This window comes from Alosa sapidissima, chromosome 4 (assembly GCF_018492685.1).
Source record: "Alosa sapidissima isolate fAloSap1 chromosome 4, fAloSap1.pri, whole genome shotgun sequence".
NCBI classification, from domain to species: Eukaryota; Metazoa; Chordata; class Actinopteri; order Clupeiformes; family Clupeidae; genus Alosa; species Alosa sapidissima.
The window spans coordinates 23591447-23617787 of NC_055960.1; the positions used below are offsets into that span (position 1 = coordinate 23591447).

The 26341-nt window shown below is 42.5% G+C and overlaps 2 protein-coding genes across 2 annotated transcripts in view; one reads left to right on the forward strand and one right to left on the reverse strand.

The window, feature by feature from the left end:
- Positions 1-671: 671 nt before the first annotated feature.
- LOC121707769 (constitutive coactivator of PPAR-gamma-like protein 1 homolog) lies at positions 672-25865 on the forward strand. Its single transcript, XM_042090575.1, has 17 exons — positions 672-1441; positions 3511-3757; positions 4203-4285; positions 5693-5821; positions 6261-6351; positions 7956-8053; positions 8744-9024; positions 9769-9853; positions 10695-10916; positions 14680-14851; positions 15714-15963; positions 16344-16458; positions 17552-17761; positions 19527-19725; positions 20429-20567; positions 21393-21489; positions 23787-25865. The coding sequence occupies exons 1-17, from the start codon at positions 968-970 to the stop codon at positions 24111-24113; spliced, it is 3219 nt and encodes a 1072-aa protein (XP_041946509.1). The 5' UTR covers positions 672-967; the 3' UTR covers positions 24114-25865.
- The window catches only part of barx1 (BARX homeobox 1), a 112405-nt gene continuing 103824 nt past the window's right edge, over positions 17761-26341 (reverse strand). Inside the window, exon 3 of the mRNA XM_042090579.1 lies at positions 17761-17835. Coding sequence (XP_041946513.1) covers positions 17778-17835 — 58 coding nt within the window. The 3' untranslated portion in view covers positions 17761-17777. The remainder of the gene's footprint in view (positions 17836-26341) is intronic.

Genomic DNA, 26341 nt, shown 5'->3' on the forward strand with positions numbered 1-26341 from the left:
CTTGAGCAAGGCACCTCTTTACTGCTCCCCGAGCGCTGCTGTTGTTGCAGGCAGCTCACTGCGCCGGGATTAGTGTGTGCTTCATCTCACTGAGTGTTCACTGTGTGCTGAGTGTGTTTCACTAATTCACGGATTGGGATAAATGCAAAGACCAAATTTCCCTCACGGGATCAAAAGAGTATACTTATACTTATAGTAAGCTGCTAATTGAGGTGGTGTTAACCAACTATTCCAGTTATTCTCTATGCAATGTCTCTGGACAATCTTGGCATGGGTCAAACTCTGATTTGCACGTTTGTCTTCTATTAGACTGCTCTTAAGAAGACTATGCCTAGTAAACTAGCCTGGTACAGCTGTTACTATAGCCTACAATCTATTTAGAAAATTGATTAAAATGTGTCTCTTTGCTCCACGAGGAAACATGCATTTGGAGAAGAATCTTCGCTAAAACTACTTGTCATCCTTCGTTCATTTCCGGACTTTATAAAGCCTATTTTGTTTGTTTGTTTGTTTTAAATAAGTAATAAGTGATATGCTATCGGTCTGGTAGCATAGACCTACATTCATCAATTTCTACATGCAACAGTTCTTCAATTGTCCCTCCTGCTTTAACTGTGCCCACTGTTACCCTCTCAGACTCCTCCTTTCCTGTGCACGGTACGTGCCCTGCGTCACTGGGCTTCTCTTTCTGTAGCCTACACCACCAGACACATCCAGAGACCAGGGACATGGCTCCATAGAACCGCACATGGCGTACAGAAGCCATGAACCAAAAAAGAACTCACCAAAAACAATAAATGCATCCGTAGCAACCTGATTTGATTTATTTCGGATTTCACTCTTCCAAAAACCAACAACAGCAATATTTTTTTTTTTTGCAGTGTTGGGGGAAGCTGCTTGCAACTCCATATTTCACTAGCTACTTTACGCGTTAACCGGATCAGTCTGATTTCCCTTTTCAAACATCATGGGTGTGCAAGGTTTCCAAGAGTATATTGAAAAGCACTGTCCGAATGCTGTCGTACCGGTGGAACTCCAAAAGCTTGCCCGGGGTAGCTTGGTTGGAGGCGGCAGGCAGAGACCGCCTCAAAGTCCGCTCAGGCTTCTAGTTGACGCCGAGAATTGCCTCCACCGGCTCTACGGTGGTTTCTACACCGACTGGGTAAGTGGAGGCCAATGGAACCACATGCTTGGCTACTTGGCTGCACTCGCTAAGGCCTGCTTTAATGGGAACATAGAGCTCTTGGTATGTTTCAATGGCGCCCTGGAGAAAGGCCGTCTTCACGAGTGGGTCAAGCGACAGGTGAACGAAAGACAGACAGCGCAGCAGATAATCAGCCACGTCCAGAATAAAGGTACCCCACCACCAAAGGTCTGGTTCCTGCCTCCGGTATGCATGGCCCACTGTATCCGACTGGCCCTCCTCAGGTTCCACATTGGGGTAAGTGCGAGAGTACTTTGCCAGGTTGATGATGGCCAGGGATGCTTTGAGCTCTTGCCCAAATATCTGGGCTGTTAGGTTAGCCAAATAGCTAGGCTAATGTAGAGTTGTCAATGTCTACAAATTGCTTGTTAGCAAGCTAACTTTGCAGGAATAGATGCAAGCCATAGATAGCTATCTATAGCTAATTTAGCATAAAGGCTACCCAGCATAGCAGTGGCTGGGTTAGCTCGAGACAGTTAGCAAGCTAGCTTGTTCCGCAGAGAAGTCTGCAGAATAGCCTGTCAATGTGAAATGTGAACTGATTATGTGGGCAACATTTCAATTTCCAACATCTGACATGCTTGCAGATTGCTACTATCTATTTGGGAGTTCGGTTGATGTGTTAAAAACTTGTTCATCAAGGTCAGTGACGTGCTACCAAGCTAAATCTGACATGATCAAACTTGTTAGCTGACTAGTTAGCCCAACAACTTGTCAGTTGTGTAGCCTGTTGCCATAATACGGCCCTGGCAAACGGTTATCTAGTAGCCTAAGTTTAGTTTAGTAAATCTAACTAAATCCCTGACAGCTCGTTGCACGAAACATCAACTACATTTCCACCTCATTTTACTTAGTCCTATTTCGTTTTTCCACTTAACCAGATCACATCGACGTGGCTGGAGTGTTTGTTCAGCAGTCGACATAAGAATCTGAACAGTATGTGTAACGTTAATTGTGAAACCTTGGTTGGCCCAACTTCCTCAGGATTATTCTGCTGGAAAAATGGGTTGACAGTCTGTTTTGGGTAGTTTTATGGGTTGAGTTAAACGCCAGTGATTGATTCAAGTGTGGTGATGGCCTAAGGTGAGATGTGCGTGTGTGCTAGTTGCAATGTTAAGTAACTCATTCTCAGCTGATGCGCTGACAAAGACAACGGAGTCAGCTCACTAATTAACCAGTTATAAAGTATCAGTTTCATATCAAAGTAAGCGACTCTTATCTCGTGTGAGAGATTTATGAAATACTCATGTCGAATAGCACCAATGGTATGCCTAATTCTTCTTAGAATTAGAGCATAGAATCGCTTTCTACTACAGAAACAACCCGTAGCAGGTAGAGTATTGAATCAGTGTCATTTTCAGAAATTGCATAAGTTAAAACAAGTAAGCATTTGGTTAAACGTTAAAAGAGAATAAGAATAGGCAAGGTAACACAAATCTGTCCTTGCAGGTGTTAGTGCTGAACAGTAGCAGTTTAATTATTACAGTTAATAATACAATATGTCACTGAGATTTTTAAAACAAGCATGTGATTTCCTTTACTTTCCAAGAGCAATCCCACACAACTGTTCCCAAGGAAGCATGAATTATGCAAAACAGGTCACTTTCACAGCTAAAACTACTGTTTTTGAATCTGCTGGAGTTCACAGATTTTACAGTAGCACTCGCTGCCCTCCCAAAAGCAAAATTCCCATTATATAATGTCCATGTGCAAAATATCGCCCTGGGTTTCACATAGACACATAAGTAGTTTGTCAGACAAGGATATTTCCTTGGCTCTGCCCCTCACAGCAGCTAGGAAGAGAGGGTCGCTGAGGAGTTCAGTACCGGCTCTTGGTTGGTCCACTGGAAGTCCCTCCTTTCCCCGCCTATAATAGGTTGTCTAGGGAAGGCAGTGTGTGTGAGTCCTCAGGCGGTCTGAGCATTGCAATTGGCTTTTCCTCAGGACGGTCACGTCACCTCTGTGCTGAAACACAGATGAAGCCTGAAGGGCCAGACAAAGTTTTAGAGGCCTTCTCCGAAATGGACGACCCACAAAAGGGGGATAGGCCCGTCTAGAGTAAATCAGGCAAAGTAGCATCAAACTGAACCTATCTTATGTACTGAACTTCTCTTATGTACCAGTGACTTCGTCAAATATTCCAAATATTTGTCCTCTCCTTTTGTAGCTGTAGAATTAAAAGTGCCTTTTATTGGTATTTTCTGAACCTAACATGGCTGTTACATATTTCACTAATTGAAATACCCTAATCTTTAATTTAGTATGCATTTTGCCCCCAACAATTGTTTATTTATTTCCTGCCACAGGTTGTCCAGAGCATCGAGGACCATCACCAGGAAGTGATCGCCTTATGCAGAGAGAATGGCTTCCATGGCCTGGTGGCGTACGACTCCGACTACGCCCTCTGCAACATCCCTTACTACTTCAGTGCCCACGCCCTCAAACTCAGCCGTAATGGCAAAAGCCTCACCACGAGCCAGTATCTGATGCATGAAGTTGCCAAGCAGCTCGATCTCAACCCAAACCGTTTTGTCATTTTTGCTTCGCTCTTAGGTGTGTGTTCTGTGTTAGCGTGAGCATGCAGATTCATTGATTTATGTTAAATGTTAAATAGGCTTGTTTGTTGATTGGCCACTGTAGAAAATTCCCTTCCCTACATCCTGTGTATATCTGAAACAAAAAAGTAATTTTGTTCTCTTTGTATCTCTTAACGACAGGGGAAACTGTATATGCTTTATCACTTTTGTTTTATATTCTGCATATTTCCATGTGTTATGGGTTAGCATTGTCCTATGGAATACTGTGGAATAGCCACATGGAAGTTGCTAGAAAATGTAATACATCAAGTGGTGTGTTTGAATGTTATCACAATCGTAACAGCATTATTCTTTTTCATGCTCATTCAGCGCAGACTCAGGGCTCTCTGAGCTGCTCTACATAGACTGTGAGTGCATCATAATAGTAATGGATGGTTCTGTTTCCGGTTGTTCTTTTCTAGGTAATCACATATTGCCTGATGAAGACTTGGCAGCTTTCCACTGGAGTCTGCTTGGACCAGAACACCCCTTGGCCTCACTGAAGGTACCATACTCTGCCTTGCCTTTATCTCCCTCTTACATAGCGTCAAGGTGCAGAATGTTGTAGCAAGTAGCCTCAAGTTTAAATAGGACAAGAGTTATATGGAACAGAGATATATATTTGTACCATTTGTTTAATCCTTGTAAGAATGACTGATGCTGTGAATGATATTTTGTCTGTGACCTTGTTTACATCAGTGAAGTACATTCTATATTTTGCATATGGCGCTTGTATTAATATTAATTTGTATTCACTTCTGTAAAGTGTACTTTATGTATGTTGCATATGACGGTTATTATATAATGCATGGATCTTTGCATCAATGTTGATATGAGTGGCTGTTCTTTATGTGTGGCTGTTGAATGCCTCTCTACGGCTCCTGTTATACCAAAAAAGCGATAGTGACTAGTTTCCTTGACAACCACAGTAAAAATGAGGTCTGGCAGAGAACTTATCGCCACTGTGCAAAATCACTTCATCGTCCTCTCCTCATGGTCTTAAGCTCCAGCCAAAGAAATTAAACGTAATTAGTAAAATGCACTCTGTATAAATAAGAGAGATGACATAATCCGTGACCACCTCTACATCCCCCATGCCTGCAGATATTTCAGTTGATGTAGCAACAACAGCCAAACACAGAAGGATATCTAGGCCCCCACCCCCAACAGAGAATTGACCCATAATAATTATATCTATGTTTTGCGGCTGTTATGGCATGGCATAGATGTTATTCATTTCCCAAGTAGTGTTGTCAGTACTAGGTTGATCTGCCAGTGAAATGCATTGGTGCACAATGCATGTGTTAGTAATCTCATCACCATTTCTTTTTACCCTTTTAATGCTTGTCATTGGCTAGAAAGTGAATTGAATCAAAATAACACTGGTGAAGGTGAAGAACAAAATTAAATGAAACCATTTTAATTCTACAACTGTGTTCAACAATTAATTAATCAAGAGATTAATCGCCAAATATTTTGGTAATTGATTTGCCAAGTCGTGTTGAGAATTCTTTTTCAAAATCATAGTTCTGTGACTCCAACTTCTTTAAATTTGAATATTTTCAGGTTTCTTTACTCCTCTTTGACAGTTAACTGAATGTCCTTTGGGTTTGGACAATACAAGACATTTGAGGATGTCAACTTGAACTGTGGGAAACACTGACAAACAATAATAGAAAAAAAAATGAACAGATTAATCGATCAAATGTTTATTAATCAATCAGGATTTTGCACTTTAAGCTTGTGTCATTTACCACCAAATGTATGGGGCCTTAGTGGTATGACCTCATCTGTTGAGTCACCTGAGAGTTTGGCTGTTCCCATTGACGGCCATGAACCGACCCATCACATTGTAGCGCAGACGTGAGCTTTGGCTGGGTGAGGGTGTGATGGGTTGCTCGCTCTGCTGCAGGTACGTGCCCACCAGCTGGTCCTGCCGCCCTGTGACGTGGTTATCAGGGCTGTCGCCGAGTACGTCCGCAACATGAAGGACGTCAATGACCTGGAGGTTATCTCGAAAGACATCTTTAAGCACTCCCAGGTAAGTAGATGCTCAAAGTCGAGAGGTTGCAGGTCATTTTTTCTTTTTATTATGGGGATTCAGAGCAGTCTTTGTGTGTCAGGATTTTAGCAATTCTGTTGTCATATTGAAGACTTTTTCAAATGGATTGCCTGCTGTATCTTCTCAAGGAAAAGTATGCAACAACGGCTATTCCGATCAAAGATTCTAAAGCGCTTGGGAGCACCTGATCGGAATAGAATGTACCCCATGTAAACAGACGGCACACATTTTTCAATCGTTATAGTTTAATCGTAATGACAAAAGAACTGTCCTTGTAAACCTGGCTACTGTCCATTAACAACTCTGATATAGCCGCTGATTTGGGAGAATTTCTGGACCAGGTTTGACCAGACTTGGCCTAGAGCAGCTTTTCCGGACTCCGCTGCAACCTGCATTTAATATGGCTTCTGTGTTCCAGTCCAGAACCGACGACAAGGTGATCCGTTTCAAGAAGGCTGTGGAGTACTACTCAACTGCCAGCAAGCCTCCTCACTTCTCTCCTTATTTAGGTAAGGAGGTCCCAGATTGCTTCTTTTACGCCTGACTTAACGATGCCTGGGACTCGTCATTGTGACACTTGGCACACTTAGTAAATGTGAGAACATTAAATGTGGGCCAAGTGGTTTTATCATGGCATAATATTTAATGGTTCCCCTGCACTTTTTTCTCCTTTATCCTTGACTCCAAAAACATTAGTTGCATTATTCATCTATTTTCAAGCACTTTGAAGTTTATGGTTCCTCTATCTAATGTTCCTGCCTCTGTCCGGTATTCCATCCTATACCACTTCCTGTCGTAGCGCGTGTGCTGAGAGGCAGGTTGTGTTCGTGTGCAGGAAGAGACAGGCGTGGAGGAGTTTGCAGTAATGTGAGAAATTTCCCCTCTCGCCACAGACCTTGTGTGCACTCTGGAATGGCTACTATGCCCTGTGCATACAAATAGGCTCCTTAAAAAAAGGCGCCTCTCGTGTAGTGACTACACAAGCCTAGTTTGAGGGGACTTGGGGCACGGGGTGGGGATGAGGGAGAGATTGAGAGAGAGAAAGAAAGAAACAAAAACACTCCCTTCAACCAGCCCCAGCTGAAAGAAGTGAGGGCATAGATTCTGAGGTGGCTCATTCCTAAAGAGGCTGAAGTTGAAGTGTGTGTGTGTGTGCGTGTGTGTGCGTGCTTTAAACTCCACAGCGTTATGCTTAGCTTAGGTCCTGTAAATTGTCCTGCAATCTGACTCGGGGTTTTTCTAATGGCTAGCTTGTTATGGTAGAGCAGATCAAGCAAGCAAGCACGCACGCCCTCAATATGTTTTCTCCATGCTCAGAGGCCAGCTTGAAGTATGTAGGCTTGTTAATGGTCTTGTGCACTCTAGAATAGTGTGTGTGCTCTGCCTACACACATCTGAACAGGCCACGGGATTATCATGTCTCTGCCCACAGATTATGTACATTGTAGCCTGCAGCCAGTTTGACTAGGGTGAAGTGCATTGAATTCATGAGCAATTCATGACTTTTCAGCTGCTGCCTATTTGTGTCCTATGTAGTAAACTAGTCTCCCACTGCATTTTATATTGATTACATTTCACAGTTTGACGTTTTCAATATATGTGCCTTTGCATCATGCGTCACAGGAAATGGATGTTTACTGAAGAATTCTGTTTCACCTCTTCAGTGAAAGTGTTAATTCCATTGAGGAGAAGATTCAGCCTCTCTACACTGAGGCTGACTGAGAGTGCTTCATTCTTATTTTATTCAGAAGGATGCCTAATATCGAAACATGCTCTTTTAACAGTAACCTTCCATGAAAATGTAATTTTTTGCTTTGTTAGAGAAGCATTTTGAAGTGAATGTTCCATCTGTTTGGAACCCTCCTTGTAGTCAGGCCCCACTATACCTCTGCAGTTCAGAATAATCCAGTGAAGAGTGTTTTGTAATAAACACAAAGCAAGAAGCCCTTAACAGCTGAAGATGGCACCCTGAGAGGTAGAGGCACTTCAGAGTGTTGTGTTAAGAGCATGTAAGAAGGGTTCTGTTAGGGAATTGGAGCGGGTCTAAGAGTAGGCAGATTTGGTGGCGGGCCTGTTGACAGCCCTGTGTGCCTGTTTGCTCTGTTCTCTGCAGCCAGACCAAATCAGATTGGAGTGTCTGCAGCTGTGCCACAATACGGACCTCCACCAATGCTCAACATTCCACAGGCTCCCCTTCCCATCAAACCTGGGGTGAGTAACTGGCTCCACCTAACTTAGCGCCACTACAACTGAGGTGCGTTCAAATGCGCAAACATAGGCAAACATTTGCAAACAGTTTTCCGTTAGCCTTGGATTTTTGGCGAATGTTTGCGAACATTCGCAAACAGTCTGAGGAGGTAGTTCTCCGCGAACATACAGTGGAACATGGACATGAGTTTGACGAAGGCAACAATGCAATTACCGTTACATTGGAATGTTAACACCAAATCGTTCCAATTTAACTGTTCAAAGAAAACATGTGCACCACGAATGTTTGCCACTGTTTGCTAAATTTGAACGTACCTACACCTGGCCTGTTCACACCTGTCCCATTACGCGTGGCAGACGCCAGAGCTGAATTAAGCAATTCATGGGTATGTCATGTATTGTAAAGTGGGTGAGTTGGGAAGCGTGTCATGTATTGTAAAGTGGGTGAGTTGGGGAGCGTGTCATGTATTGTAAAGTGGATGAGTTGCGGAGCGTGTCATGTATTGTAAAGTGGGTGAGTTGTGGAGTGTGTCATGAATTGTAAAGTGGATGATTTGGGAAGCGTGTCATGAATTGTAAAGTGGATGATTTGGGGAGCGTGTCATGTATTGTAAAATGGGTGAGTTGTGGAGCGTGTCATGTATTGTAAAGTGGGTGAGTTGACGGGGGTTGTCTGTTCTGTCCTTGGGTCAGGTCCAGCATGCCTTCTCCACTCCGCTGGCCGAGCCTGGTCCTGCCGCCGTGGAGGCAGCAGGGAAGGTCCTCCCGGATCAGAACAGCTTCGGCAACATTCCTCATGAAGGGAAGCAGCACACACCGCTCTATGAGAGGTCATCCCCCATCAATCCCAGCCACACGGGCAGCGCGGGGAGTGTGGGCAGTGACAGCCCCAACCACACCGACCCAGCGTTCTTCAACACCTCCTCCACATCCTCATCCTCTGAGAACGAGGAGTCCACCGGCACCACTGCCAAGTGAGATCCCAGCACACACACACACACACACACACACACATCAGCCAGGTTTATTGGGAATGAATGATTTCACTGATTGTAATATATTCTGCAATTAACACGGTACATTTTATTGTGCTTTTATGCCCCAACTCATGGTGATACGAATCTGTAGCTGTTGACTGTTTGCGTAATTTTATGTGCCATGGTACAGCATGCTCAAAATGGCCAATATTGAGAGAAGACCCAAATGGGTCATTCCATACCAAATAACCCAGAGCCTCATAGGTCATGTCAGGTTAAATATGTCCATTAATGTAGCTGTGGAAATGTTTAAAACTCGTTTTTCGTAAAAAAAAGGTTTTGTGGACTGCCCTGGATATGTCAGGCTCTGATGAGAATATTTCGAAAGATTGTGTGAATATGTCAAATTATCCATAGTGGTCCAGAGTCCAGACAGCAGAATCCCATTTCTGCCTGAGAAAAGTGCATATTGCTGGCCCATTGTGGCCATTGTCAGTCTGACCTATAAAAACCACACAGTCATTTATTGCCGCAGCGCTGGATAGCCAGAGTGGCTACAAAAGTGCCTGGAGTATCTGAGAAGTTCACACAACAGCAGCACTGTGTATTGTGACATGGAGGTGACTTGGACAGGGCTTTGCATTCCACTCAGTCCTACAGTAGTTCAGCCTTGCCTGGCTGTGCGTGTGCTCTATGTGTGCTTCTGTTATTAATGCACAGGGGTATGTCTTCATTCCACAGTCATCTAAATGACCATAAAGGATGGGAAAAACAAGGAAATCAGACAGACAACATACCAGAAGAAGACCTCGGGGATCAAATAAAAGTAAGAGTCCTGGATCAGAACAGCTTTGGCAGATTCACATCTGAATGGCCACATTGTACCATGGCTATGAGTGAGATCTGGGAGTCAGGAAACATCATACGAGCGTATGAGCCAATAAGTATTTGAGTGGTGGCAAGGGCCCGAAGTGTGGACATTGTTTCTTTACAAGGTGGAACACATTCACTTTTCATCAGCGGAATGACAACATTAGTTGGAGGTTGCATATCCACTGGTCTTCATGCTTAGTCAAGCACAATTTGCACAGAAATGTATGGTATGATTAAAACACCCTATGAAAGTGTTAGTTTTCATTCTTGATTTTGACTTTTCTGGATGTGATGGTTGAGAAGTGGTGTAAGCTGTTAATAGAGACACCAGGATTGCACCACAGAGGGCACTTCTTTGTACAGTTCTACTCCCTTGAGGCAGATTCATAAATAAAACCATTCTGGTGGTGGAACACTGTGTATCAGGAGAGGCCTCACTTTCCACTGTTGCTGAATCATCTCGGAAGCAACACAAACTACTCACTGCTCTCTGTAGGACGTTTTCATAATGCCTTATTATATCCAAATGCTATGCCCCTCTGGTCTCTCAAGCATTTGTGTATTTCTACATAGCAGGAGCACCCCTGGCTTTGTGTGATCACCTGGTAAATTAGATGGACTCCTGCAACAATTATGAGATTTAAAGGTCTTTCCCATATGCCCATTTAATACATTAGGAGCCCCTGTTCTACAGATAGACACATAGACAGGTACATATGTGTGTTACTCTTTTAATGATGTTGAAATGGCAGCTTCTCATCGTTTTCCTCGTGTGTTCCTCCTTCCTCCCCCAGACTGACCCGTGTGTGACCTCCCCGGTGAGCCCCGTGCTGGACGTGGTCAGCCCACACTGCATCAACCCCACCATCCCATCGCTGCTCTCCATGCCAACCAGGAACCACATGGACATCACCACACCCCCCTTACCCCTGGTGGCCCCCGAGGTGCTGCGTGTGGCCGAGCACAGGCACAAGAAGGGCCTCATGTACCCCTACATCTACCACGTCCTCACAAAGGTCAGAGGTCAATGCGCCACCATGGACATTATCCCCATTAAACGTTCCACATACTCGACGCACCCGACCGGTAGCGTGACAATGTGACGTCACAGAAGCGCCGTAACCATTTATAAATAATTTTATAAAATAAATCGTTTCTATTCTTTCCCCTTAATTCCATGTGTTGCAACTCTCGCTGGTAACTTTGTTAACTTATCCAGCAAACTCGACTGTAACAAAACACTGCAACTCTCGCTTGCCCTCGAACTAGTCCATCTTCCTGTTTCCGCTTTGTCGCGCTCGTCTGAAAAAAAAATGAGTAGTGCGCTACCTTGCGCTACCTGGCTAAAATCCTGGCGCGCCAGCAAGATCTACGTCATTTTGACATCACGGTGTCGCGCTACCGGTCGGGTGCGTCGAGTATGTAGAAGCCCTTACACTTCCTTGCAAGAAAGGCACATTTATTTATGTAGAATTCATGCACATTGGTAATAGGGCTGGGAGATATGGCCCAAAAGTCATATTCCGATATATTTAGGTTGAATATCGATAGATGATCTATATCCTGATATTTTTTCTGCAAAGTTAGAGCTGTAAAATTAAATGTTCAGTCAAATATGAGTAGTTTTATTGAAAACTCACTACTCAAATAACAATAAAATGTACACATAAAACTGGAGTGCCTTTTTTGAAATCAAAGCTCCGTAAGGTGCACATTTAAATAAAAAAAATATCTTATAAAAATAGCCTATAAAATGAAATAGGCCAATCTTTTTCTGAAATAAATATATTTATATGAGAAAAGTAGCGTGCAGTTTCACAGCAGTGCAGAGAGCTCCCGGTCATCAGCTTGCGTGGAGCAAGGATCATGGCGCAAATTTGAACTATATCGATATATGCGATATGATCTAATTCCATATCGCATTTTAAAATATATCGATATATCTTTTATATCGATATATCGCCCAGCCCTAATTGGTAATATATACCATTATAGTATATAGTGCATACCACATATTTACTCACTGTTGGGTTGATCAGTATGTCCTCAGCATGGTTTGATAACTGTCTGACTATGTACCAGGTCCAACATTACATACTTCTGCATCCATACAAAAGAGTGTAGTCCCCAGCAAAGCTTATGCACACACCCCATACTTAAAAAGGCCTGTCACATCCTAAAATGGGGTTAGAGAACATTGTTAGAACATCTCCATTGCCCTGACAAGGTTACACTATACCAAGCCTTCTTCTATCTTAATAGCTATACACACATTGCATCTTTTTAATGGTGTGATAACATAAACATCCTCTTTGTCTTCATCAAGCATAGGTAGGCATAGATTTACAAAGGTCAGACATCCCTTCGGGACACAGGCTGTCCTTATTAAATTCACATACTCATACATCTGTCATGCCCTCGTTCAGTTTTGGTAGGTACCAATATACGTACCTACCATGTCCTTGTTTAAGGATACAACTACTCCTACTCATCTCTTGTAGTATCTCATCTGTTTATTGGGCTTCTCTAAGCATTTCTATCCTATATGACGTCTAGCTCTGGTAAGGCTGTGTCTGTTAATGCCGGGACACTCCCGAGCTTCAAGGGTTGGAGGAGAAGAGAAATAGCCTGTGTCTTCCCCAGTTCCCTGACTCCTCACTGAAGTGCTGCAGGAGCTAAATATACCACTCATCTACATATTGAGAACTCCGATATAAATTTGCACCTGATTTTTCTTTCTGTGCCCCACCCACAATTATTTTTTCTTTATTTGAGATTTGTCTTGATTTGTGTGCTTTTGGGCTCTTGTAGACATGCACTTGTGGTGAACTAGTTTACTTAAAAAAAGTAATAGTATTTTTTTTTTTCCTGAAGTAGATGTGAGATTCTATGCTATTGCATTGAACATGACTGTAGCTGTGGCAGTAGCACTGTCTGGTCTCAAATCCAGAACTTGACCAGAAAGGCGTGTTCTCTGTATGGGTTTGTTTATTTTGAGTTTACAGCTCACTAGTCAAACAGAATAGCATTCATCCTCTTTTGTTCCCTGATGCAAATGAGAGGTCAACCCTTCCTTCCAGCAGAGTTCCTGTTGCGTTTCCTTTTTACTTTTTAAGCTAACAAGCTGTTTTGTTTTACATTTAGTATTGTTTACATATTGTTAGTGTGGGAGGATCTGTCAGTATTTTGTATAGCCTAATCAACTGATAGGGAGTGTGACTGGTCACAGTCTGCACATGACACTGTACTTGTATACACTCTTAAAAACTACACAGCATATAGTTACTGTGGACTCCACAGTACTACTGGAGGGATACAGCTAACGTGTTTGGGCTGCTTAATACCAAAAAGTATGAAAGACTTTGCTTTCATTAGTGATTCAAAGTTTTTTTTTTTTTTTTTTTTTTTTCATGAACAAGTGTTCAAGCAGCACAGCACAGTATGAATTACTAGGAGCGGCATGTACGATCCTCATAAAGCATACATCAGCCATCTTCCTGCGAAAACCTTTAAAAGTGAATGACACAAATCTGAGGTAATTCTTCATGCCAGAAGGCAGCACTATATCTAAAGGATGGACCCATTACAATTCTCTTTGTTAAAGAATCCATCCATATTCATTCATCTCCACAAGTTAAGTCTCCCAGTTCTAAACGTTTAGCCCTCATCTTTTCATGCCTACATTTCTTGCATTTTGAAAAAAATTCAAAGGAATATTTTAGATAGAAAATTATTGATATACATTGTCTGTCTATATTATCTCGGAAGTTGTTTGGTTGTGGTTGTATATTGTGTGTGATCACTTGAGACAATAAGAAGGGTGCCTTGTCTGAAACATAAATATGGAACATTGTTTTCAAATTACATTAGTTATTCTTGATGGAGTGCTGTTGTACATGATTCTGAATGACTTGTACCATATAAAATCTATCATAAACAAATACAGGTCTCCTTTCTAAATCAGTATGACTGTATATATTTGCCCAGATTGAATGGTTTGTAAGTTTACAAAATGTACAAGTTGGCATATTGTGCATAATATTAATGGTTATATTATTTTATTACACGGCTCTTCACAAGGCAAGTAGAATGCTCCATTGACTTGAATAGGCTTTCCCAAAGTTCTACGGTAAAATATTTTCATGTAATTACCGCTGCACATATAATTACCGCTGTCAATGGCAACGGGTTTTGTGCTTCTGATACGTCTTTCATATCACTACGCAAGGACTCGAACTTCATTCAAACGTGAAAGCAGACAGTTGATCAGCTGTGTTCTAAAGAATGTTTGATTCAAGTTCAGCAGCGTCTGTTGTTGCGAACTATGTTTCTCAGCAGATGCCACGATGAACGGTAACAAATAGGCTAGGCTATGTAGGCTAAAGTCATATAGTGGGAAGTTTATTATTTCGTTTTGGCAAGTAGCCGTGTAATAAGCGGGATAATGTATAGAACACCGGTCATTATTGGGGAAAATAAGTCCCTTTAGGGCGAAACAAGATCGCCGGTTCGCCCTGTCGGGACTTATTTTCCCATTATGACCGACATTCTATACATTATCCCTTACGTAACTCAGTGTTTTACATCCTTTTAGGTTACTACCAGTAGAAATGTTGAAATGCCTCTGTGTGTTTAGGCCATGTCAGGTGATTGAGTTAATGCACTGATGTATGCATGGGTCTTTTCTATGCATCTGTTGTCCCAGATCCCTCATCCCCTATGTATGGTGTTAACGTGTGTGTGTGTGTGTGTGTTTGTTTGACGGTCTGTGCCTCGCAGGGAGAGATAAAGATATGGGTGAGCATCGAGGACGAGGCCAACAAAGAGCTGCCCTCCGCCGTGCAGCTGTTCAGGCCTATTCGTCAGTATGTGTACGGAGTGCTCTTCAGCCTGGCCGAAGCCAAGAAGAAGGCCGAGAGACTCGCCGTCAGGAGGAACCGCCTCCCTGAATGTGAGGGATGCAAGCATGCGTGTGCACGCATGCACACATTCATGCACACATTCATGCACACACACACACACACATGCACACATTCATACACACACACACACACACACACACACACACGCGCGCATACACACGCATGTACAAATTCATACGCGCACACACGCACGCGCACACACGCACGCACGCACGCGCACACACGCACGCGCACACACGCACACACACACATACACACATACACACATACACACGCATGCACACATTCATACACACACACACACACACACACACACACGCGCGGCTGGCACACACAGGTGCAGGTGCAGTATATATATTGTCCCGAGAGGTCTTATCAACGGCTTTAGGGTCCAAAACAAAGCATGTTAAACTTAAACTTAAAGTTTCAGTGCTTATATGTGTAGAGAAAATCTGAATGCCCTGAAAATGAATTATGTGGAGGTTCTTTGAAAACCACACTGTACATCAGAGTGGCCCCACCCTTCCCCTTGTGTCAAGATGAGGAATTATCTCTTCCCACAGTTATGTCTGGATACAGAATAAATGTTTTTCCTGTGACACATTTGCCATTTGCCAGATTATTTCAGAATCATGCTCTCCTTTACACACAGAGTTACAGCTGCAGTCTAGGATTTTTTCTTTCTGTCAAATTCAGCCAGTAGCTCTTCACAGAGCCCAGTGTTCATATACAGCTGGGGCTCTGTCAGTAGGAAACTAGCAGAGTAGCTTGGATCAAGCCATGGATAATTCCAGTCAATCCACACATTGCTTTGAGAAGGGAGAGGGTATTTGGAAGTTGATTGGCTGTTGACCTCAAATATCAACAGCCTTTCCCCCTCTTGACCCACAGACCAGCCAGTGATCATAAAGGAGTGGGCGGCTTACAAGGGCAAGTCCCCGCACACCCCGGAGCTCGTGGAGGCGCTGCCGTTCCGGGAGTGGACCTGCCCCAACCTGAAGAAGCTGTGGCTGGGCAAGGCCGTGGAGGACAAGAACCGCCGCATGCGCGCCTTCCTGGCCTGCATGCGCTCCGACACGCCTGCCATGCTCAACCCTGCCAACGTGCCCACGTCACTACTGGTGCTCTGCTGCGTGTTGCGGTGAGTGGGCCGCCAACTCCAGGGGCATCGACACGTCCCCCCCACAAGTGCCTTAAGGTCCTCCGGTTTCTCCTGTCCTTCATTGGCTAACGAAGCTCTGCACAGGATGCCACGTACCACTCTCAACCATGTTGGATCTCTCTCTTCACTACAGCATGACATTTTAGATGTCAACATTACTTAAAATATACTGAGCACTACCATTTGAAACATTTTTACATTTTTATTCAGGTTTTACATTTTAAAGGAGATTGTGAGATGCAAAAATGTGATGAGTTGTAGATTTGAAGTCCAGAAGTAGAATATACATTGAATTGAATAGATATTCAGTTCCTGTGTTTCTATAATATTTTTTTTACTCCTTTGTGTTTTTGCTTCAGGTTTATGTTACAATGGCCAGGAGTAAGACTTTTACGTCGTAACGAACTAGACGCTTTCCTAGCCCAAGCACTTTCTCCTAAACTTTATGAACCTGACCAGCTGCAGGAACTGAAGGTGATTCAGTAGGAGCTGTTGTATGAGGAGTGTGTTGTGAATGTCTTCACTCGCAGTGCACAGCCAAAGCTCCAAACTGCTCTGTAGGCCTCTATTTTTCACTAGTTAAATGTTTGGGCGAAACTGAAAGGGTCCTGTAGAATTCTGGTTGCAGTTTTTCACTGGACACTCCTCATATGCATATGGCAAGAAAATGTGCTTAAATGAAACAAGCCTTTTAAATGCGTTATCCAAGCATGGGTTCCCCAAAGAGCTGGCTTTGCAGGGAAAAGATCAGTCTCGCATATGTTTGTGGATGATACAAATGCGAGGAGCGTCTTTGTGTGTGTGTGTGTGTGTGTGTGTGTGTGTGTGTGTGTGTGCTTTTTTCGGTGTTCATTTTTGTCTTTGTATGTGCGTGGATGGTTTACTGTCGTCAACCTCAACAGGTTGACTGTGCTCACAAAAAGTGTGTGCAAGGGCCTTCCCTTGCCTGCTGCCACCCCCCTCCCTTTGATTTCAAACAATTCCAAATATGTTTATTGAATTTGAGCAAAAAAAGGAAGGCGAAAGAGGACACACCACTGCGTAAGCCATCCACATGAGCAATGTGCTTTCTGTATGTCTGTCCCAGTGCTGCTGTCTTGCTTCTGTGTGGGCTCTCGTCGAGGCGTGACTGCCTCTTGTCACTGCTTGCTGGCTGGCTGGCTGGCTTCCTGTAAGCTGCTTGCTGTGTGCTTCCTGGCAGGCTGGGTAGAGAGAGGTGGGCCGTGGGCTATGCCGGGGCTGGGTGTTGTAGTAGCGTACGTGGGGTACATGCTTGGGGGATGTAAGACAGGGGTTGGGGCTGAGCTGCTGCTCATGCTACTCATGCTTGCTGGATGCTTTGCGCTTGCTTGACTGCTGATTTTAGGGGAGGGGTGGTTTGGCGTCTAATGTCTGTCCTAAGATTGGGGTTGGTGGGTGTAGTGGCTGATTGGTAGAGTGGCTTTTTTGGTAGGGGCTACGGGGGTGGTGGGGCCATCTTGTTGTCTGTGTCCGCACTGAAACACCAGGCCCTTAAGCGTTTGTGTGTGTGTGTGTGTGTGTGTGTGCCCCTCTCTCCACCCTGCAGATCGACAACCTGGACCCGCGCGGAGTGCAGCTGGCGGCGCTCTTCATGAGCGGCGTGGACATGGCGCTGTTCGCCAATGACGTGTGCGGGCAGCCCATCCCCTGGGAACACTGCTGCCCCTGGATGTACTTCGACGGCAAGCTGCTCCAAAGCAAACTGATCAGGGCTAACCGGGACAAGGCCCCACTCATCGACCTCTGTGATGGTCAGGTACGGTCAGGTCCATCTAGCGTCCTAGCACCTCCTTGCCTTTCTGCTTTACCCCAGTGGCATCTCTGGGGCATCTATTTGAATAAAAAAAGATTATTATTAATCAAGTTGTATTTGTGATGCATATTCCAAAGGTTTAATGTCACAGAACAGTGTTGAGAGGTTGTGGCCACATCAAACATATCTATTGTAGGCTGTTGTAGAAGTGAATCAACACACTGAGTGAAAAAGTCAGTAACTCACTGGGCCTCATTTATCAACCGAGCAATAACTATATAGATAAAAGCATCCACACTAACCAGCGATAAGGCAAGTCTCTCCTCGTGTTGATGAATGTGATTGCTAAAATTGAAAACTGATTGGCTGTCAGCTTTTAATCGTTCTCAAAATTGCTTCGAAAGGAATCTCCAACGATATTGTTCTCCATGCCGTTAGCGTTATAGTGTATGTGTGGACATCGTCATTCATATTAGCTAGGACGATACTTTTTTCCGTTATCATTATAGTCATCGTTCTTGGTGTGAGCGGCCCTTAGCCCCCCTATCGTTCTTGGAATGAACGTGTGTTGGTAAATGTGGCGGCTGAAAACAAGCGGAATGAAAATATCACACCTCTATATATACTCATTTTAGAGGACTCGCCCCTACAATATACGACATAGAGGTGCATTATATGTCCAAAAGAGAAACATTTCTGACCTTGAGATAGCCACAGTGATGTTGCAAATCCAGCTTAATCATGTTAATTTTGACAGGCAGAAAAGTAGCATTAAGGAAGCTGGGAAACTAAGTATAACAGACTTTATTTTACAGAGAGAACACATCATACTACAAATACATTAATTACAAAACTATATGACACCTGCCATTTGTCCCTTGAAAAAAATAATTTATGATTGTTGCGCTTTGCAAAGCGAAAGAAATTCTCTCCACACATGGCTATCCTAAGCCATCAAATGTGTCAACATAACATGCCGCTTCAAAAACTTAATGTGAGATTTGAGCGTGGCCAATGCTCACGTTCAGATTGATAAATGCCATGCTTTGCGTGGATATGAGCGTACGCTTGTCCTACGCCTGTTTTATGTCATACATTCGTTTCATAAATGAGGGCCACTGTGTCTCCTCACTGTTGATCGGGACTATTGAACCATGAAGCATTGCTTATTCTCTGTGAGGTTGAATTCTGACGCATGACTGATACAGACCTGTCACTTCCTGTGTTCTGTCATTCATCTTAGAAGCACACACACACACATTTTATTTTCACCACCCCAGGAGACTTCCTGCTACTGTAAAGTGTTAAACCGAATTTTCCATGTATAATTGAGTAAAAGCCCACTGGAGCCCACTTATATTGCTCCTCATACCTGCTTATGGCACTGATATTGAAAATTATTAGAGGGTCGTGAAAAAAATATATTTTTGTGATAGTGTAGTTTGAATGATTAAACCCCAGTACTGTCCCTCATGGGCATTGTGTGCCATTGTGTAAGACTGCACATTAGCTCACTAGTCAAATTCCCTAATCAACCTAGTATGCTCTTACCATGTTCTTCCCGTTCTTCCCTCCCCTACCTCCTTCGACTACACTTTGACTAGTACTTAAAGCTTCTCCGCCCTCATCCCCTGGTATTAGTATTGATTGATGTGTTCATTGTTACCTAAGGTCTCTTCTGCATTGTGGCTTGAATGTAATTCCTCATTTTTTGTAAGTGGCTTGGGGATAAATGTCTGTGTGAATGTAAACGTTTCTGTGTGTGCAGACTGAGCTCGTGGCTAAGGTGGAGAAGATGCGCCAGAGTATCCTGGAGGGACTCAACTTCTCCCGGCCGCCGCACCCCGTGCCCTTCCCCCCCCCGCCGCCGCCGCCGCACGGCATGCCTTTCTACCCCCCGCCCAACGGCAACTTCTACCCCCCACCACCCATGCCACCACCTCAGGCCAGGGGCAGAGGTGTGCCTGGTAAGAGTGCCTGCCTGAGTACACAAGTGCCACCTAGAGGCTGATGTCTTAACTTTTCTTCTCCTGTGCATGAATGAGGTTGCTTTGTTCCAAAAATAGTTCTGAATATATGGTCATGGGTAGAGGCTCTCAGTTGTGCGCACGAGGCCTCACTGCCCTGTATATCTCTTATCACCATTCGAAGCACGTCTTTTGGACTGTGTAATTATGCTACTGTACTTGATAAGAGGTGGCTGTGTTCAGTCAGGTATGCAAAGCATGGACAGAGGTCTAGAAACCACCTATTTAATCCAACAAAGTACTAAGTGCTAGCATTCTAGACAAGGTTATAACATAGGCTGTGCTCTGTTTTTTTCTTTTGGAGTGTGACTTTTGCCACAGGGTGATCAAATAAAAAATATACCGGCTCATTTGGGCTTAGGCTTGTAAATGAAACAATGCATAATTAATTCCCCCAATAAAAAAGGCTGAAATATCCAAGACCTTGTAATTCCTTTTGGGGAATCAGACTAAAAATGTCCACAAGAGTGGGAAATCAAAATGGAGCTTTTTTAAATCTAAAACCTAAACCTCCTACCTAGAGGAAGCACAAGGCAACTGTGGAACGGCTCCCAGTTAACTCCTTTTGAACTCCTGAGGTCTGTGGCATTGTGTTCCTGTCCCTGGCTGCCATTTTGAAACGACTGCTCTTTTTGTCCCCTAGGCTTTCCGACCATCTCCTCGCAAGGTGGCAAACTGGAGATCGCTGGCACAGTGGTGGGCCAGTGGGCTGGCAGTCGCCGTGGCCGCGGCCGAGGCACTTTCCCCATCCAGGTGGTGTCGGTAGGGGGACCAAACAGAGGGTGAGTTACTAGCTGCCGTGGAGCTGGGACACTGACCCATACCACTGGCTTCCCAGCTCTCCTCTAGCAAAGTAATGCAGGAGCTGGGCAAAGAAATTCAGCGTTGCTTATTATGTTATTTCTTTTTTATATTGAATTTGTGAACTGCCCTTTCATTGAAAGTCCTATTGATGTGATGTTAAAGTACTATGATGATGATTTAAAAAATATCCTTGTAAAAAAAGCTATTTACACTGCAAAAAAATCCAACCAAGTGTTATTAATGTTATAATAAGGTCAAAAAAATCTATTTGGTATTGTTTTTAGTATGAAAAGACTTACCTAGCGCTCTCTCGAAAGATCATTTTGACTTAATTTAAGAAGACTTTGACTTGTTTTAAGGAGTTTTATCAAGACAAATTTACTTAACGCACTGGCAGAAACATTTGCTTGTTTTCAGGATGAGATGTCTTAAAATAAATCAAACATTTCTTAAATTAAGTCAAATGATTTCACAAGAAAGCGCTAGGTAAGTCTCTTTATACTGAAAACAATACAAACTATTTTTTTTTATCTTGATATAAGATTAATAATCTTGGTTAGATTTTATTAGATAAGCAGTTTTTGCAGTGTAAAAGTTATTCTCTTCTCTGTTGAACATTTCCATCAAATCATTTTACAGAACTTTTAAGGGATTTGTAACGGCTGTTGCTGTAAAGAATCTTAACCTGTACTTATGGTTAAGGAGAAAACAATAAAACATCTAGGAATAGTCCCGTTCATCGTAAGGGGATAATCAGCTGTGATAATTGCATGTTACATCTTGTACATGTCCCTTCCTTGTAGTCGACCTAGAGGAGTTATCTCTACTCCGGTGATTCGCACCTTTGGTCGAGGAGCCAAATACCATGGCAGAGGTTTCAAGAGTCAGGGTTCATATCAGGTGAGTCACTGGCTTTGCTCAACAGTCAGGTCCACACATACTACATCCATACAACTTTGCCTTAGTATCACACTCAGGAAGACAACAAGCACATGAGCACTGCAGTGTAATCTGGTATGTCAGGAAATAATAGCCTGCAGGTCACCGTAATCATTTTCGGACACCGTATGTTCTGGCTAATGAAGGGAGATGACTCCTTTCTCCTTCATTCATTATATGACTATTCATTTTTGTCGTCAGTGGATATAGATATTCCTCTTGTGACAACATGTGTTTACTGCATGTTAATGTGGACATGTTTAATTAACCCTAAGAGTTAGATGTCAGACAGAGGCTTGTGGTTCAGTTGAATCAGTCTGGCGGACATGGTAATCACACGTTGCTGTCTTCTCTGGTCTTTATACAAACAATTTAATCTCACAGAAGCAGACATGTCTTACACATCTGGAATTAACAAACTGGTAAAATGAATGTGAAATTTCATTTAAGGGGTGGATGTGTATATTTGGTTGGTAATTCAAAGGAGAAACTAAACATTTAGGTGCACCAATGTCTGTCTTAGATTTCTCTGTCATAGATTTCTGCCCTCTACTTTCAGTATTCCAAAAAGCTGTCTTTTTAGCTTTGTGCTCTTATTCTGAAGTAGGAATTGTTTTGACTTCACAAATCGATGGTTACGTATGTAACTGTGGTTCTATGAGTTTCGGATGACCACCAGTAGAAACTAAATAGAACTACAAAACTGGCTCAACAGGAGCCATGTGATCTCACTCTGCAGTAAATGGTCATTCATTTACCTTTTCTTGTCTTGAGGCAACAACAAAACACATAGTGCCAAAAATATACCAAAACATTTGAGTACAAATGCATAGATTAGTGCACACACCAATCCTGTTTTTGTTGTTTGCTTTGATAAATTTTCTTAATCCACATAAAATAAAAAAGGCACCTGTGAAGCTGTGACACTGCTGAGCTCAGTCTTTTTCGAAATCACACAGCTATAGTATTGCTGCCAAACTGCTTTCACACTTATCAGCCGAGTGTCTCTCGTCCTCAAATAACCTCCCTGTAATTGATTTTGCAACACCTCATCTTACAGGTTTTTGGAAGACATTATATATAAGAAGCATAACATTATTAATGAGAAGCATTTATCTTTTCAGCGGTAATGCTTGGCTCAAGTGGTCTTTATGTGTTAAGACTAAACATTTTTCTTTCTGCAAGACATTGGGATTTTATGTTGTTTTTTATATTTGTAGTTAACGTCAGTTTTATAGACAGTCAAGGTTTGTTTTCAATGTCTTTAGTGGTATTTGAGGAAATGATAGCCTAGATAGCAGCATTTAAACTGTGAAACAGATACACACTTTATTTGTCAACAAGTAACTTTTTAATACATTCCTTTTACTGTTGCTTTGCAAACATTCATATCCTCAAGCAAGATATGTTTAACAACACATTTCTCTACTGATTGGCAATTGTCTGGTCAGTACACACCTCATTGTAATGTCAAAATTAGTAGACTTATCTAATAATATTTTACAATTATTATATCTTGGGGAAGCAGGTGACAAAACCGATTATCCAAAATGTGTTGGTATTTTGTAGGTAATTTATATAATTTCATCAGTAGATGCCTTTTTTTTGCTTTAATGATAGGACAGTGGAAAGTGACAGGAAGCGAATGGGAGAGAGAGCAGGGGTGGGATCCGGAAAGGACCACGGGGTGGGAATCGAACCCGGGTCGCCGGCACATGGTGAAGGTGCCCCAGTCAGTTGCGCCACAGCTGGGGCCAGTAGATGCCTTTTAACGGCCCTTCATGGAACCTGTCATGCAAGGACTCTTTGACCATCACCTATACAGGATTTCCGAAAGCTGGGCGAGATTCTTTATATAGAAACGTTTCTGTAGTGCTTTTTGAGTAACCCATGATTAAGCTTTTTAAAGAACCCATGCAGAGCATTTACTTGTGATTGTCCTCGTTTCAGTCTTTCGCTATTCTCTTGTGTTTAATGTAATGAAAAGTCTACAGGTAACAAGATCCATAGAATATTGGTGAGCGAGTGAGTGAGTAATGTGGTTCTCTTGCCCCACATCGAGTTGTTTCCATTCATTTGTTCTACGTAATTGAAAACACACCAGAGAGTTGTATGCAGCAGAGGTGGATGTTGCATAGAATATTGGTAAGATCAAGTTATCAAAAGTACATCATCTCTGTTGGACTAGAATCAGTTTTGAGAACTCAGAATGCTAACAGCATCTTTAACAGTTTGCCTGTCTTCTCCCTGGCCCTCAGAGCAAGCCTGCATACGCTCCCTCCTCAGCCAATGACACTGCAGCCAAGGAGCGCAAGAAGCCCAGCAAGGGGGAGGAGACCAAGTTGGCGACTCTGTCGCCGGAGAGCTCGGCGGCCGAGAATGGCCTGGAGGTGCCCGAGCAACAGCTCAACGGTAAAGCGGACGACGCCATTAACAATGAGCCAGTGTCCAGCCCAGCCGAAAGTGCCTTCAGTAATGACTCTAAGATGTGCAATACTAATCCTCACTTAAATGCACTAAACTCAGACGGCGAGGGCCTCAGAGATGAGACTCTGGGCCCTGCTGTCTTAAAAACAGAAGAGTAAAGAAAAAAACAAACCTATTTTTATAGAGAGGGTGAAGGATGGAGGAGGGTTCAGAGTTAGGTTAGGAATATCTGGAAGGATGGAAAGCCTGCAGTTGGTATACATTTATTTTTTTCCTCTCAATCAGCAAGATTAGAAATAAAACAAAACCGAATGTGAGGATGTAACTGATGATGAAATGAAAATTGAAAATGAAATCCCTCTTTCACTGTCACCTAGTGAAAACAAGAGCTACGATGACTTTTCTTGGTTTAGTAACAAACGACAAAATCTACCAGGTCTATAGGAAATACAACCAGTAACATGAGGTAGAAACGTGCACTCCCAACTCACTGATATCTACATGTTGATGTCTCAAACTGGTTATATGGACGTTTTACGTTAATTTCTATTATTTCTCTTAACTTACTGAAGCCGAAAAAAATACTTTCATTTGGAGGTCTATAGGACATAGTTTGAGAAACTCTTCCAGTACTTGGCACCATATATATTTGCCATTGTAATTGATTTTGTGTTGTCACAGTAAATGCTTTTCTTTTTGACAAGGTAAACTCACAAATGAAAAAAAAAAAAAATAACAGAAACGGAACCACCTTTCTCACATGGGTCATCATTGTGGGTTTTAATTGTTTTTGAAAAAAAAAAAGTGCAGAATGTTTTTAAAAATTTAAGTAAATGTAGGTTAAATACAGCATCTTAAGTTCAGATGAATTCATTGTCATAACTTTTAGGTCTATAAGTAACATGTCAAGAAATATTTTTTTGAAAATTAAATCACACGGAGATACAAATGATCGATTTAAAGATAAAAAAAACAACAACACAAATAGGTTTTTCTTTTGTGCCTGTCCGAACACTCCATGCATCTGTGATCAACGATCAACGTGGTTTCTTGAATCAGATGTAGAACCTTAGTACTACTGTTTCAGCTAAACTTTCTGCATGGTTCACAATTTTAAAAAAAGTGTGTAGTTATGCATGTTTGTCCTTTTTCTTCCATCTCTACAAGTCCTGTGCCCATTCGCAAAATTGAAAAGGCAGATAATCAGTAATTGTCCTATCAAAGGTGTTAACTGTTTAGTCGTAACTGATTTGCTCTAACCTTAAATTTGTGTGGGTTTTGACCTCTGTTGCATTTAATCAAAACAAAAAAGTTACAAAAAGTTTATCTAGCCACTTTAAATATTGTTAACCCTGGTGTACTCATGACTGTATACATTATTGTTCTTTGTTGCTGTTTTCTGCATTCATATTAGCACAACACGTCTCTGGAAAAAAAGTAACAAAAACCTATGAAAAAAAGCTTTGATCTTAAAAGACCCCCCTCTCTTTCGTAGCTGGAATCGAGTTGGCAAGACGCTTGATCCTCCCATTCAGAGTATAGCATAAGCGAGTAAACCTGTAATCATTTTCGATGTTTACTTTTAGTGTTTTTGACGAGAAAAAAAAAGAGATTCTTATTGTACTTCTAAACAAGAATCATTACTTAACTTTTCTCCATCTAATCCTCCTGATGCTTTTCATTGCACATTAGTGGTCAGAAATATGGTGTACTTCCCAGTCCCCAGCCCGCAAGACTAAATAGGTTACCTTGATGTAAGTTGATGGGAGTTTCTTCCTAACTCATGGATTGTACAAGAATGAACTACTGTTGGGTTTGAGTGATTGTTGATGGATTGTGGTGTGGTGTATTTGAAGGAAATTGAATGCAACTTACAATGCTTAATAAAAGTCTTTATTCTTTTAGTATAATCACGTTTGAATTGTTTTTATTTCTGAGACGTGTGATTTTTACAATTTTAGAACATCTAAACATAAAGCCTAGGTTTTGCTTTCGTTATGTAACTAGTCATTCAGACACTGAATTTCTTCACTGGAATAGCGCCCTCACTACTCTACAGTATGCCTACACGAAGTTCATGAACTAAAAGCTCCCTGTGACGTAGACTATTTAAAAATGGTTGAGTCTGCCACCTACTGGAAGACAGGGCACTTTTGTCCACCCAAGCCTTCAACCCTAGAACGCATTTGGGTTGGGCTCGGCTCGCCAACACTTGGGAAAGAATAAATAAACCAATCTAACGGTAGGTACATGTCCATCAGTTGAATAGAATTTCACAATGAGGAGCATTTAAATAACCGACTGGCCAGCCCATTAGCTTGTGCAAAACACGAATAAACACACAACATTGATATAATGTAGGCTAATAACATCACACAATTGATTA